Source organism: Phyllobates terribilis, unplaced genomic scaffold (assembly GCF_046119375.1).
Source record: "Phyllobates terribilis strain yellow unplaced genomic scaffold, ASM4611937v1 Scaffold_1__5_contigs__length_1240528914, whole genome shotgun sequence".
NCBI classification, from domain to species: domain Eukaryota; kingdom Metazoa; phylum Chordata; class Amphibia; order Anura; family Dendrobatidae; genus Phyllobates; species Phyllobates terribilis.
In genome coordinates, this window is record NW_027362761.1 from 581,130,703 (window position 1) to 581,146,460 (window position 15,758).

Here is a 15,758-nt window from a genome sequence, read left to right on the forward strand (position 1 = left end):
ATTATACAATTACTTCCACATTAGGCCTCATTTATCAGGCAGATTTTCTTAGTGTTGGTCGGTCTCTTGGTGATCCATTGTGGGGAGCATTAATCATAGGTTGAGCAACAAATTGCTGTCACCCAGAATTATGCAAATTCCACAATTATAACATGAATCAAATCGATAACAAGAGTCATTATAAAGCCATTAATGAGATTGTCGGCTGTTACTTAACGCCGGTTCCCGCAGTCATTCCCGGATAGCGCTGATTTTCTTTGAAACTCATAAACACAGCAGAGTACTGTGCACCAGAGCTATATGCCAGGGAATGGGAATGGGCGCCATATGCCAGTATACCAGGGGTAAACCACACACCAGTGCCACGGGGGGGGGGAACCATATGCCAGCATGCCAGGGGTAAGCCATACACCAGTGCCCCGAGAGGGGGGAGGTAGAGGAGGAACCATATGCCAGCGCCCCATGGGGGATCATACGTCAGCACATTGCTGATTCGGTAGAATCATGCACTAACTTACTTGGGGAAACAATCCACCAGTGTACTGGGGCAGGACAATACGGCAGTGCACTGGAGGGGGGGCAATACACCAGCATGTCAAGGGTAAACCACACACCAGCACACCGGGGATGGGAGTGGGACCATAAGCCAGTGCTCTGGTGGGGAGGGACCATAAGCCAGCTCTCCAGGGGGGGGACCATAAGCCAGGGCTCTAGGGGGAGGGACCATAAGTCAGCGCTCCAGGGAGGGGGAGCGACCATAAGCCAACGCCCTGGGGGGAGGGACCATAAGCCAGCGCTCCAGGGGGGAGGGACCATAAGCCAACGCTCCAGGGGGGAGGGACCATAAGCCAACGCTCTGGGGGGGGGGGGACCATAAGCCAATGCTCCAGGTGGGGGGAGGGACCATAAGCCAGCACTCCAGGGGGAAGAAGGACCATAAGCAACGCTCCAGGGGGGGAGGGACCATAAGCCAGCGCTCAATGGGGGGGAGGGACCATAAGCCAGTGCTCCATGGGGTGGATGGACCATAAGCCAACGCCCCAGGGGGAGGGACCATAAGCCAGTGCTCCAGGGGGGAGGGACCGTAAGCCAATGCTCCGGGGGGGGACCATAAGCCAACGCTCCAGGTGGGGGGAGGGACCATAAGCCAACGCTCCGGGGGGGAGGGACCATAAGCCAATGCTCCAGGGGAGAGGGACCATAAGCCAGTGCTCCATGGGGTGGATGGACCATAAGCCAACGGCCCCAGGGGGGAGGGACCATAAACCAGTGCTCCAGGGGGGAGGAACCATAAGCCAGCGCTTCAGGGGGGGGGGGGGAGGTGTGGCGCCCCTGAGGGTTCGGTCGCCACAGAGGTACTGCATCTCAACTAGAGGTATGGTCTCTCACTCTCAGGTAAGGAAGGAGTACAGCTCAGGACCCTAACACCTGCATCCAACACATACCCGCAGTGGGGGTAGGGCGAGATTGCTCCTAAGGGAGAGCACAGTCCCAGGTCCCTAGCTGGGGGGGGCAGGAACTATGTAGTGGGTGTGGGTGGAGGATGTAGCTTAGGGGAGCACATGAGAGGAAGGTATAAAAAGGGAAGCCATCTTAGAAAGTCAGTTCAGTCTGAGGAGAGAGAGAGAGAGAGAGAACAGTCTACAGTGAGAGGAGTGGAGCAGGGCTCTGCAGGAGCTCTGTTCAGGAGGAGGGCCTGAGGAGAGGCCCAGGGCTGAAGAAAGAGGAGAGGGAGCAGGAAGGGCTCCAGGAATGGAAGAAGGGACCCCAGGGGTACGGGCAGTGCTGGGAGCCACCCGTACGTCCGAATCTACCGGGAGGTGGAGGGGTCAGGCCACACAAAGAGGACCGGTCCCTCAACTAGCATTATGACTGAACTAGAAACCGGAGGCTGCAGTATTTCAAGTCCTGTAGCCAACAGTCCATATCAGTCTCACCAAGAAGGTAGCCATAGAGGACCCAGGGGACGGAACAGACGTCGCCCGACAAGGCCCGCAGGTACTGGATTGAGACACTAGGTATGAGGTGCAGGGAGACGGCCAGAGAAAGGACACAGAAGGGGGTCCTGCTAAGTACTCCGGAGATATCTGAGGGTGGACTGAACCCCTCCCTGAGTAAGCGCAGCACGACGAGGGAAGTAACTATGGTACCTGTAACTTGGACTGCAACAACAGTGAGTAAAGACCCTGGGGACTGCACTTCATTGTCTCTGTGATTATTGCTGCGCCATCAACCCCTGCACTACAATGCCCAGCATAACCCATAACATCTACACTGCCCTGGAGTTAAGCTCTATCTGTGGAGAGCCACACCATCCCTGCTGCAGTAACATCAGCTCCAGAGGACCTGCTCCGCAGCGGCGGCTCCTTAGCCGCATACCACAGGTGGCGTCACGAACTTTGTACATAATCCCCTATAAAAATCCCCTATTGAATGATCGCCCTGGGTCACGGACCGGGTAACCGCCACTGACCTTTCCCTAAGTGACGACTGGCCCGGCACCGAGTACCTCACGGCCCAGGGGGCGCGTCAGAGGGACCATAAGCCAACGCTCCAGGGGGGAGGGACCATAAGCCAACGCTCCGGGGGGGGGGGGGACCATAAGCCAACGCTCCGGGGGGGGAGGGACCATAAGCCAGCGCTCCAGAGGGGGGAAGGACCATAAGCCAATGCTCCAGGGGGAAGAAGGACCATAAGCCAATGCTCCAGAGGGAGAGGAACCATAAGCCAGCGCTCCAGGCGGGAGAGGGACCATAAGCCAGCGCTCCAGGGGGAAAGGGACCATAAGCCCATGTCAGTCTTCGTGAAGGTGCGTTCCATGTGTTGGATTTATGGTCGCTGGTCCCAAGTCGCAACTTATGAGCTGCTGACTTCTAGACTCTGAAACTTGCCTGCAATGTGACTTTTTTTTTTTTTTTTTTTTTTTTTTTTTTAAATATTGCTATTCTAACACAATCACCTAAGCCTAAACATACAGCGGACACCCTGCTGCAACGTGTCCGAGGTGAAATAAAAAATATGTATGTTTCAATTAAAAGCTTATAACGGCCACATTGGTGGTAATATAAAGATTGTGGAATGCAGGGAAAAGAAAAAGAAAAAAAGAAACAAATTTGCGGAGAATATCAGATTGGACGTGTGACATTGGCCATTTCGGCAGGATTTATTTTATCTTCTTCACTTATTCACTTTGGTCTTGTGGCCGGTCCCTGGCGGTCTTGGTGCACAGTTGGAAATATCTTGGTGGATAGCTGCAGAGCAAGCAGTTCTAGTGCCGAGATTGGGGAGTTGTGTGACTACAATCAGCGGTGCGTCACGTGCGCCCGGTCTCATGACCACAGCCCCCTCCTTGTACTATAATATGGCTTGGAATGAGCAGAGACCTGTAGTAGCTCTTACCAGTGAGCAGCGCGTGGTAGTGCAGGCCGCGCTCCTTGTCCTGGTGCGAGCACACATCAAACAGGTAGGCCTTTATGGGTCCATCAATGAAATCTGCCGCAAAGTCAAAGGCCACAACTCCCAGCATGGTGATGACGATGGCCCAGGTCTTCTTCTCCGAGCTGCTGCTGTTCATAAATATAGCTGCAATAGATAAAAAAAAGGACTGTTACACTGTGACGCACCAGCTTGTTCTCAAGATGTAGCAGAGCTAAATATGTTCTGTATTGTATCTGATAACAGCATGAGCTGAGATCTCCCCGGGTCACCTGCAGCCAGAAGGTAAAATCACATGATGCGCTGGAATATGACAGCACCACCCGCCTCTGCTTCCCCGGCTGAGACGGAATTTGGCATCAACAGGTGTGCCCAATTTGCAGAACTGTGCTAATTTTTAAAGTTCTAAGTATGGAGGCAAAAGGCAAGAAAATGAGGTGTCAGGTACTACAATCTCTACTGGAAGTCATTAGCACTTACAATGGGAGTACAGAGGGGGAAAGGGATAAAAGAAGACAAAGAAAAGGAAAGGAGGGAAGGGAAAGAAAGGAAAAGCAAGGAAAAGGGTGGAAGAAAAGGGCAAAGGAGGAAGGAAGGAGAGGGCAAAGGAGGAAGGAAGGAGAGGGCAAAGGAGGAAGGAAGGAGAGGGCAAAGGAGGAAGGAAGGAAAGGGCAAAGGAGGAAGGAAGGAAAGGGCATAGGAGGAAGGAAGGAGAGGGCAAAGGAGTTAATAAGGAGAGGGCAAAGGGGGAAAGGAAGGAAAGGGGGAAAGGAAGGAAAGGGGGAAAGGAAGGAAAGGGGGAAAGGAAGGAAAGGGGGAAAGGAAGGAAAGGGGGAAAGGAAGGAAAGGGGGAAAGGAAGGAAAAGCAAGGAAAAGGGTGGAAGAAAAGGGCAAAGGAGGAAGGAAGGAAAGGGCAAAGGAGGAAGGAAGGAGAGGGCAAAGGAGGAAGGAAGGAGAGGGCAAAGGAGGAAGGAAGGAGAGGGCAAAGGAGGAAGGAAGGAGAGGGCAAAGGAGGAAGGAAGGAGAGGGCAAAGGAGGAAGGAAGGAAAGGGCAAAGGAGGAAGGAAGGAAAGGGCATAGGAGGAAGGAAGGAGAGGGCAAAGGAGGAAGGAAGGAGAGGGCAAAGGAGTTAAGAAGGAGAGGGCAAAGGGGGAAAGGAAGGAAAGGGGGAAAGGAAGGAAAGGGGGAAAGGAAGGAAAGGGGGAAAGGAAGGAAAGGGGGAAAGGAAGGAAAGGGGGAAAGGAAGGAAAGGGGGAAAGGAAGGAAAGGGGGAAAGGAAGGAAAGGGGGAAAGGAAGGAAAGGGGGAAAGAAAGGAAAGGGGAAAGGAAGGAAAGGGGAAAGGAAGGAAAGGGGAAAGAAAGGAAAGGGGAAAGGAAGGAAAGGGGAAAGAGAAAGGAAGGAAGAAAAGATAAGAGAGAAAGAAGAAATTGGCACAGTGAAAGAGGTGTTTTTTTGCATAGGATTTTTTTTCATTTTTACTGATAGAATAAAAGACTCATTGGGGGAATTTATAATTGGGTTAATACCATAAATCTGTCACACAGAAGTCATGCATTTGTTGCAAGCCTCATTTGCACACAAAAATGTGACTTTTCGTTGTTTTGTGCTTTTTTTTTGTCACTTTTAAAAAGTGATGAAAAAAGTGAGTGGGGATTAGTGAGAAGGGAGAGGCCTCTTAATGACAGATTTAGCACAATGTGCCCCAGAAACTGGCAGAAATACTGTAGCAAATCCAGAATTTACCATGGCAGATACAGATCTGATTTTTTGGACCACAACTAGGCAAAGATGTGACCAATTTATTAAAAAGTCGGTGTCTCAGTAAATTCTCCCGTTGACTGTTGTTGCTCTGAAATCTTAAAATAAAACCACACATTCCTATTAATTACAGACTCAATTTCAGGTTCATTCAAAATCAAAAAGCATAAAGTCCTCTCGTTTGGAGAAATCCCTCCCCGGTATTCATGTAGGATGACGGGCTCTGCTGGATCTGTGTGCACAGCACCAGGGGTTAATGTTCCTGGTGCTGATATCACATTTTCCTCTATTTTGGCATTTTACTGTTTCATTTGTACTGAAATTAGTTTTTAATGAAAATGGCCTTTGCGTTTTTGATATGCTACCTCGTATCCTCTGTGAAGAAGGAAAATTATTTCCCAGAGCTTCATCTCTTGCAGTAACAGCAGAGCCTGAATTCTCAGAATAGATAATACCAGCTAATGCCACTTAATCTGGCTGCCAACGTAAACGGGAGCAGCGACAATCTTTTTGTTGTTTCTGGTATAACAGCTCAGCTTCATGCCAGTAAGTGAGGTGCTGTTTCAGGAACATCATTAGTAAGTTTACCTGTATTTCCAAATTCTCAATGTAGGAGCTCCCTCCCTCCCCTAGTGACTCGCCCCCAGGGCCGTGGGGTACTCGGAACCGGGCCTTCTGGTGTACGCTGCTGATGGGGGTAGTAGTGGCAACCCGATCCCGTGGCTCAGGGTGGTCAGACCAGATGCTGTGGCAGTCTATTTATCAGTGTTTTGAATGTCCGACTACGCCACCCGTGGATTGGGTCAGGGATGACCGCCGCTGCGAGGCAGACCGCTGAGGCTGATGTTGGTGTGCAGCACAGGGATAGGATAACTCCCCACGGGAAGAGTGTAGCCTCAGGGAAGTGTAGGTGGATGCTGGGGGTGATGGTGCCGGTGCAGCAGAAATCACACAGAGTCCAATGATGCAGTCCAGGGTTTTTACTCACAGTTGTTATCCATGTCACTTCTGTCAGCAATGACTGCCCAAGCCGTGCTGCGTCCACCAGGTGAGGAGCTCGGTCAACCCCCAGGCAATTCAGGAGTATGGCACAGGACCCCCTTCTGTCCTTTCTCTGGCCTCTCGTGCCCCACCAGTGACCAAACTTCTGTCCAGCTACCGCTGACCGTGTCGGGTAAGCGTTGGCCTCCGCTTCCCGCTATCCTATATGGCGCCTTCCTAGCAGGTTTGGCGGGGAGTCGCACCAATAAATGATCACGACCTCCGGTTCTTGGCTGAGGAATGATTTACCTCCACCAACTTGGGAATCCGGTACCCTTCCACAGCCTAACCCTTCACCCGATATAACGCGGGTTTGCAACGGTTGCTGTCCGTTCTGCTCTCTTAGGGTCCCTTCTGCCTTCTTGTTTCTGGAGCCTTTCTACTCCTCTGTCTCTCCTCTTTCCTTCCTTCTCTTCCTCCTTCTCCGGCCCCGGCCTTCTCTCTAGGCCTGCCTCGTGGAGCTGAGCTCAGGCTGAGCCGCGGCTCCCTGTCAGCTCTGACTGAACTTCTGCTCTCCTTTTTCTCTCTCTGCTCTACTCAAGATGGCTCCCACCTTTTATCTGCTTCTCTGTGTCTGAGCTCAGGTGACCTGCACCCAATGAGCTCCTTCCTGTGCTCCGGAAACCGTCCCCTATCTACTCCTACACCACTGGGTTCTCTCCCCCCTCCCCACTCCAGCCAGGGACATGGTCAGTTGTGCCTGCATCTGGGAGCACCATCAAGCTGTCCCCCGGAAATGGGGAGTGTATGTGTGTGCAGCTAACTGAGCCCTGGTCCATACTCCATCCTTACCCGGGAGTGGAATATCACACCTCTTGTTGAGGTGCAATACCCCTGTAGCAACCGAACCCTCGGGGCGCTACATTCCCACCTGGTAAACCACAGCACGTCCTTGGGCTGGAACAGAGCAAAAGAACAATTCAAAAACATGCAAGTTTTTTAGAATGCATCCATATATAAATTTGTAAACCATTATTACTCATCCCTTTATGGGAGGCAATTTTTCTCTTTTAACATTACTGGCACATTTTCTCTTTTAGCAATTATTATAAGACTTTCTTCATATATAAAACTCTTTTCAGTTTTATAACCACATTTTTCACATATAAAACATTTTTCTTATAAACATTCTTCATGTAAAACTTTGGTTAACTGGTCACAGTGCGCTTTGCGACCAGGTATCCATCTTTCTATTAAGTGCAAACTTATGAACACAAACATGAGGGACCCGTTCGTAAACCCTCAACGAAGGCCCTGGGGTGGCTGCAGGGCGTAGCTGATCCAGCTGCTGGACCTCGTCTTCAGCCACCTCCAACGGGTTTTTGTTCTGAGGTCAGTTGTTGCAGTACTTTATAAAACCAGTAGGGGGCACTTTAAGAAGTGCAAATATATACAAAGTTGACCGCTCCCAGTCCTCGGCCGGATAGTTCACTAAGTTGGCTGCTCCCAGTCCTCAGCCGGTTTTAACTGACCCGATGCCAGGTAACTCTATGTAACAGTCTCTTTACCCTGACAGGTAATTATATACATTGTACGCTGCCGCTCATTAGTAGCGGTGTCCTCCCTGCGCACCTTCTTCCTCCTCATAGTGTTCTTCAGACCCGTCCGGGTCCTCTGAATAGCCGGGTTCGGGGTAGTGTTGCTCCTCTTCCACCCTCCGGATGTTAAGGGCGTACCACCCCCGCAGACCTCTGTGTCTGGTGTAGGACACCCGATCTCCCGGGAACAAATCCCGCCCCCGGTGACCTTCTGGCAGGTGGCTCTCCACGTCCCTCCGGGTAACAAACACATCCGTGTCCGTCGTCGGGTCTCTGATGAAACCCTACCCCACCTCTTGTTGGAATTTCACCACGGTCCCTATGATTCTGGGACTGCGTACAGTTTGGGGGTCTCGCCGGGCGCGCATTTTCTGTTCCGCACTCCGGGCCTGCAGCTGCTCATGCCTCTGGCGCCGCACCCTCCTCTCCTTCTCCAACAGCGCCACCTATCGGTGACAGAACTCCCGCCTGCGGGCTGCGGCCGCCCGCGTCTCCTGCGAGAACCCCATGAGGTCCTCCCCCCCGCCTGGTCCCACTCGTGCTGGACCTCTTCGATCAGGAGCTGGGGGACATCAACGGACTGGGGAGCAGGCAGGAGCGGACGAAGCATGGCTCCGTCCTCTGCGGACAGGTTTTTCCGCTGACTCGGGTGATCCCATCCCTCTGGTACGGGGACCGGTTCTCCATCGGGTCCAGCGAGCTGGCTGCACAGGTCAGTCCCAAGGGGTGGTGGCTTCGGGACCGGGGGCGCACGCGGTTGGGAGGCGCCTGGGAAGGCCAGGCCTTGCAACCGGGCCTAGAGCGGGCCGCTTCCGACCGCATCCGGGGTCAGGGGGCATGACGTGGGGCGTGGTTCTGCGGTGGTGTTCGCGGCTTGAGGCCCAGGTGCATGTGGCGGGAGCGTGGAAGCATCAGCGGCTCCCGGGACTTCTGGCTCCGCGGCGGGATCCAGGGGTAAGCTTACGGCGTCAGGACCCGGGGCAGGGGTGTCCACCTTACCAGGCTCCGCGGCAGCGCTGTTCTCGGCCTCCGGTTCCCTCTCTCTGTCCTCAGGGGCAGGCGCGCTGCCGGGTGCTGGCAGCGTCTCTTGCTGCCGGGTCGCAACCCGCCGGGCCATCTCCTCCCTCCATACGACGATGACTTCCCTCTGCGCTCGGACCATCCTCCGATCCAGCTCCTCCAGCACAGTCCGCAGGAACTCAGGGTCTTCTGCGGGGAGCTGCTCCATCAGCTCCGTGAGGCTGCATGGGGACGCCTCGGCCTGCAGCAGGCCGCTTGCCAGGGTGCTGGAGTTGGTGCTCCTCTCCATCTCCGGGTGTGATCTGGCGAGACTGATCCAAACCACACCCTGCCCCTCGGTTTTCTTCTCTTTCCGCCCCTGTTGGGGGTGGGCCCGGGGCAATCTGCTGACAATCACTCTCAGGGGCAGCCCCCCCACCTTGATGGACATCTCTACAGCCGCACTCATGGCTGTTGGGGGTGGGCTCCTTCTTTGGCGCCATTCTGGGACCTGGCCCACGATGGGAGGTGGCTTCCTGTTATCTTTTGGCGCGCACATTATGGTGTCCGTTCTGCCGGGGCGGGCGCCATTTTCAATACAGTGAAACAGTCTCTTTTCAGGCACGCAATACCCGTTTGTGGCGGGTTGGTCACAATCCTGCCGACTATGCCAAAGCTGACTCGCCCCCAGGGCCGTGGGGTACCCGGAACCGGGCCTTCTGGTGTACGGTGCTGATGGGGGTAGTAGTGGCAACCCGATCCCGTGGCTCAGGGTGGTCAGACCAAATTGTGGCAGTCTATTTATTAGTGTTTTGAATGTCCGACTACGCCACCCGTGGATTGCGGTCAGAGATAACCACCGCTGCAAGGCAGACCGCTGAGGCTGGTGTTGGTGTGCAGCACAGGGATAGGATAACTCCCCACGGGAAGAGTGTAGCCTCAGGGCAGTGTAGGTGGATGCTGGGGGTGATGGTGCCAGCGCAGCAGAAATCACACAGAGTCCAATGATGCAGTCCAGGGTCTTTTACTCACAGTTGTTATCCAAGTCACTTCTGTCAGCAATGACAGCCCAAGCCGTGCTGCGTCCACCAGGTGAGGAGCTCGGTCAACCCCCAGGCAATTCAGGAGTATGGCACAGGACCCCCTTCTGTCCTTTCTCTGGCCTCTCATGCCCCACCAGTGACCAAACTTCTGTCCAGCTACCGCGGACCGTGTCGGGTAAGCGTTGGCCTCCGCTTCCCGCTATCCTATATGGCGCCTTCCTAGCAGGTTTGGCGGGGGGGGGGGTCGCACCAATAAATGATCACGACCTCTGGTTCTTGGCTGAGGGATGATTTACCTCCACCAACTTGGGAATCCGGTACCCTTCCACAGCCTGACCCTTCACCTGATATAACGCGGGTTTGCAACGGTTGCTGTCCGTTCTGCTCTCTTAGGGTCCCTTCTGCCTTCTTGTTTCTGGAGCCTTTCTACTCCTCTGTCTCTCCTCTTTCCTTCCTTCTCTTCCTCCTTCTCCGGCCCCGGCCTTCTCTTTAGGCCTGCTTCGTGGAGCTGAGCTCAGGCTGAGCCGCGGCTCCCTGTCAGCTCTGACTGAACTTCTGCTCTCCTTTTTCTCTCTCTACTCTACTCAAGATGGCTCCCACCTTTTATCTTCTTCTCTGTGTCTGAGCTCAGGTGACCTGCACCCAATGAGCTCCTTCCTGTGCTCCAGAAACCGCCCCCTTTCTGCTCCTACACCACTGGGTTCTCTCCCCCCTCCCCACTCCAGCCAGGGACATGGTCAGTTGTGCCCGCAGCTGGGAGCACGGTCGAGCTGTCCCCTGGAAATGGGGTGTGTGTGCTGTATGCAGCTAACTGAGCCCTGGTCCATACTCCATCCTTACCTGGGAGTGGAATATCACACCTCTTGTTGAGGTGCAATACCCCTGTAGCAACCGAACCCTCAGGGCGCTACACTAGCACAGCAGACAGTCACAGCACAATATCAACTACCAATAATCATCTAAATTACATTCAACCAACTAGAATAGTAATCTAATGTGCCAATCCTCAGCATAATCTTCTACATGGGCTGTATCTGGTATTATACCCCAGACTCAATAAATACTGCAATATCAGACAGTCATGGAAAAGAATGGCGACTTCTGGAAGAACAGAAGGGATTTTTCTCTAATGGAACACAATCTCAAATTTAAAACAGATCTGTTACCAGATTTCACAATGTAAACTGCATACCTTACTAACTCGATCTCTTAAGCCCAATGAAGCTTATGTATTTACTTTGAAAATCCATATCTCATTGGCTATAATCCTTTATGAAAGTTTAACTCAATCTCCGCCATAATTTCTCGGAGTCCGGCTCACACAGAGGTTACCATGAGAATTGCTGCCTGTGACTGGTGGTAACCTTAATTGTGTCACTGCAGCCACATTCTCACGCTACTGTCTGTGTTCTGGCAGCTGTACTGAGCCATCAGATTACTCATGTCACCGCTCAGCACAGCATCCAGATGTAGGAGATTTGGGGATCGTTGTCGTCGCGGGAAGTGGAATGGATTTAGGGCAGACCACTTTTGATTATTTTTAATATATATATTATATACAGTACAGACCAAAAGTTTGGACACACCTTATCAGTTAAAGATTTTTCTGTATTTTCATGACTTTGAAAATTGTACATTCACACTGAAGGCATCAAAACTATGGATTAACACATGTGGAATTATATACTTAACAAAAAAGTGTGAAACAACTGAAAATATGTCTTATATTCTAGGTTCTTCAAAGAAGCCACCTTTTGCTTTGATGACTGCTTTGCACACTCTTGGCATTCTCTTGATGAGCTTCAAGAGGTAGTCACCGGAAATGGTTTTCAATTCCCAGGTGTGCCCTGTCAGGTTTAATAAGTGGGATTTCTTGCCTTATAAATGGGGTTGGGACCATCAGTTGTGTTGTGCAGAAGTCAGGTGGATACACAGCTGATAGTCCTACTGAATAGACTGTTACAATTTGTATTATGGCAAGAAAAAAGTAGCTAAGTAAAGAAAAACGAGTGGCCATCATTACTTTAAGAAATGAAGGTCAGTCAGTCCGAAAAACTGGGCAAACTTTGAATGTATCCCCAAGTGCAGTTGCAAAAACCATCAAGCGCTACAAAGAAACTGGCTCACATGAGGACCGCCCCAGGAAAGGAAAACCAAGAGTCACCTCTGCTTCTGAGGATAAGTTTATCCGAGTCACCAGCCTCAGAAATCGCAGGTTAAGAGCAGCTCAGATTAGAGACCAGGTCAATGCCACACAGAGTTCTAGCAGCAGACACATCTCTATAACAACTGTTAAGAGGAGACTTTGTGCAGCAGGCCTTCATGGTAAAATAGCTGCTAGGAAACCACTGCTAAGGAGAGGCAACAAGCAGAAGAGACTTGTTTGGGCTAAAGAACAAAAGGAATGGACATTAGACCAGTGGAAATCTGTGCTTTGGTCTGATGAGTCCAAATTTGAGATCTTTGGTTCCAACCACCGTGTCTTTGTGCGATGCAGAAAAGGTGAACGGATGGACTCTACATGCCTGGTTCCCACCGTGAAGCATGGAGGAGGAGGTGTGATGGTGTGGGGGTGCTTTGCTGGTGACACTGTTGGGGATTTATTCAAAATTGAAGGCATACTGAACCAGCATGGCTACCACAGCATCTTGCAGCGGCATGCTATTCCATCCGATTTGCGTTTAGTTGGACCATCATTTATTTTTCAACAGGACAATGACCCCAAACACACCTCCAGGCTGTGTAAGGGCTATTTGACCAAGGAGGAGAGTGATGGGGTGCTACGCCAGATGACCTGGCCTCCACAGTCACCAGACCTGAACCCAATCGAGATGGTTTGGGGTGAGCTGGACTGCACAGTGAAGGCAAAAGGGCGAACAAGTGCTAAGCATCTCTGGGAACTCCTTCAAGATTGTTGGAAGACCATTTCCAGTGACTACCTCTTGAAGCTCATCAAGAGAATGCCAAGAATGTGCAAAGCAGTCATCAAAGCAAAAGGTGGCTAGTTTGAAGAACCTAGAATATAAGACATATTTTCAGTTGTTTCACACTTTTTTGTTAAGTATATAATTCCACATGTGGTAATTCACAGTTTTGATGCCTTCAGTGTGAATGTACAATTTTCATAGTCATGAAAATACAGAAAAATCTTTAAATGAGAAGATGTGTCCAAACTTTTGGTCTGTACTGTATATATTATATATATATATATATATATATATATATATATATATATATATATAGTAATAAATGGATAAAAGAGGGTCGGGGAGTGCTTTTTAAAGGACTTTTCTCTGAGTTTGTGTTTATTACTTTTGACAACGGAGTTAGTAATGGGGGTGTCTGACAGATGCCTCTCCATTACTAACTCCTGAGCTTGAGGTCAGTGGACATTACACAGCTAACATCAATGCCAAAACTATTACCCCGCTTGCCAACACACCAGGGCAAGCGGGAAGAGCCGAGGCTAAGTTCCAGAATTGGCGCATCTAATGGATGCTCAATTTATGGGGCTGCTGAGGGCAGGTGTTATTAGTCTGGGAAGAGGCCAATATCCATGGCCCCTTCCCAGCCTATTAATATCAGCTGTCTGTTTTGCCTTTGTTGGTTATTAAAAATTGGCCTTTATTTGCTATTAAAAATGGGGGACCCCCTCAAAAAAATGATGTGGGGTTCCCCCTTTTTAATAGCCAGTAAAGGCTACGCAGACAGCTGTGAGCTGATATTAATAGGCTGGGAACCTTTATGGATATTGGCCCCTTCCCAGAATAATAACACCAGACTGCTTTCCCTCAACTGGTTAATAAATATAAAGGGGACCTCACGCCATTTTTTTAAATTATTTATTTACTTACTTATTAGATAAATACAAGTAGAGAAAAGTACACACGCAAACCACTGATTATATATCTCACCGACATATTTCTATCTATCACCTTTCTCTAACACCTAAACATCTGTCATTTGTAGTTTTCATTCTATTCCAGTTCTTGTCACACTGATGGTGCACACGGACAGCACACAGACACATGTACATATGTATGCCACACAGATGGTGTCACACTGGCACACGGATGGCACATGGACCACGGACCTCACCGGTACTGTTTTTTTCCCACGCGTCACAGCCCAGCATCCACCGTGTGCTTTCCCTCTCCTCATTCACTGGGAGTGGGGCGCGGTGGATACTGGGCTGTGATGCGCAGGGAAACCTCACCCACAGCCTATCAATCACTGAGTCACGCCCGGCTGCAGACGGACCTTGATGTGACATCAGCAGATGCGGAGGTCACGTGATGTCTGTGAGCGGTCAGCGATAGTGCCGCTCACAGGCAAGAAGCACAACACAAGGTGTTTACCAAACAACTTATTTACACCATTTAAATACATTGGGGCATTATCTATAGTAGTGGACAACCTCTTTAAACCTACACAAAGCCACAAAATTGTACTTTTATTAAAATGCCAGCAAAGTTCATTCCGGGTACCCACCAAAGATCGCCCAGAGTCAGCAGAACCTCAAGCGGACCTGGCAAAGGACTGAGGAGCAGACCAGCGTGTTGTCATCAACCTCACCCACATCTATTGAAAAATAGGCCAGACCAATTTCCTCTGCTGAAACGTTTCATCGTAAAGTCAACCAATACCCCCATAAGTACGATAGGCCTCACCTATCTCATCCAAGTAACAAAAGATAGCGAACATTTTTTTTTTTTACCACACTGGCCAAGATTGCAAATGCCTGAAGCCAGTTAGCAAACGTGCAAAGAATCAAGCATTACCTCCGCTGCTCCTGCTCTTTTTTTTTGGGCAAAAAAAATCACACTCATCATCTCATATTTTTTCTCTTACTTCTTGTTTCATATGCACCCGAAAGGGCCCACGTTGATCAATTGCCACATTAACTGCTGACTGTGAGCCATGCTCGAAACAGCCAATGCATGCATCTATAAAGGGTTTTATGTTATACTGCCCCCATTCTAGCCCCCATCCTGCAATAGGGCCCCCCATCCTGCAATAATGCACCCGTCCTGGCCCTCATCCTGTTTTAATGTCCCCCATCTTGGCCCCACATTTAAAAAAAATAAGCAATTCTTCTTACCAGTCCCTGCTCCCATGATGAGCTGCGTTTTCTCCCTGCTCAATATAGTCGGTGCAGAGGGTTTGTGGGGGGAGTCTGGCACATATCAGTGCCGCAATAGGCCGAGCGTTGTCAGCTGCCGGCCTCTGATTGGCCAGTAGCTTGTTTAGCTATTGTGGTGCAGGGAGCCAGTGGTTCTCTGCACCTCAATGACTTTCAACCGAATGTCCTATGTGCTTAATTTATACTGTCAGCTTGGGCTGACAGGCTCCCTTTATCACATGCTTGTCCATGGGTCATGTTGAGGCAGCTTAGCCTCATTCAAATGAATACTGTAATGCACAGTCCAAGGACAAAAGTGACCCCGTATTAGAAAAAACAGCAGCCTTTTTTTTTTTCTCCAATTAAAATTGCACCTCTAAATGCACCAACATTTCTAGACATACGAACAGCTCTTTCACCAGATGAAGGAACTCTCCTCTTAGACCATAGAAATCTTAAAAGGATATGGAAACTTTCTGGGGCAATTTGTTATTTTACTTAAATGCAATTATTTTGGGCTAAATATATATATATTTTTTACAATTGTCTCTCATTAAAAATTTTGCACCGTTTGAGTACGATAAACTAGCAGAATCATTGAGTTATGGTATGAAGAAAAGTCCTCTCTCTTATTGATCGCTTCAGCCAGGTGATGTCAGTGCCGACGTCTGTGAAATCCAGCGCAGACACTTGCGTCACGTGGGCGTAGAACGCCTCTATCATACACAGTGACCTGAGGTTTATACTCACTACACATGATGGAGGCTTTCGGAGTCCGGATGATAAAAGTGTCTGCGCTGGACTTCAAAGAAGTCAGCACA

General features: G+C 50.3%; 1 protein-coding gene across 1 annotated transcript in view; it reads right to left on the bottom strand.

Annotated features, from left to right (window-relative positions):
* The window catches only part of SLC45A2 (solute carrier family 45 member 2), a 141,730-nt gene that overhangs the window by 114,286 nt on the left and 11,686 nt on the right, over window positions 1-15,758 (bottom strand). The window contains exon 2 of the mRNA XM_073681493.1: window positions 3,400-3,582. Coding sequence (XP_073537594.1) covers window positions 3,400-3,582 — 183 coding nt within the window. The remainder of the gene's footprint in view (window positions 1-3,399; window positions 3,583-15,758) is intronic.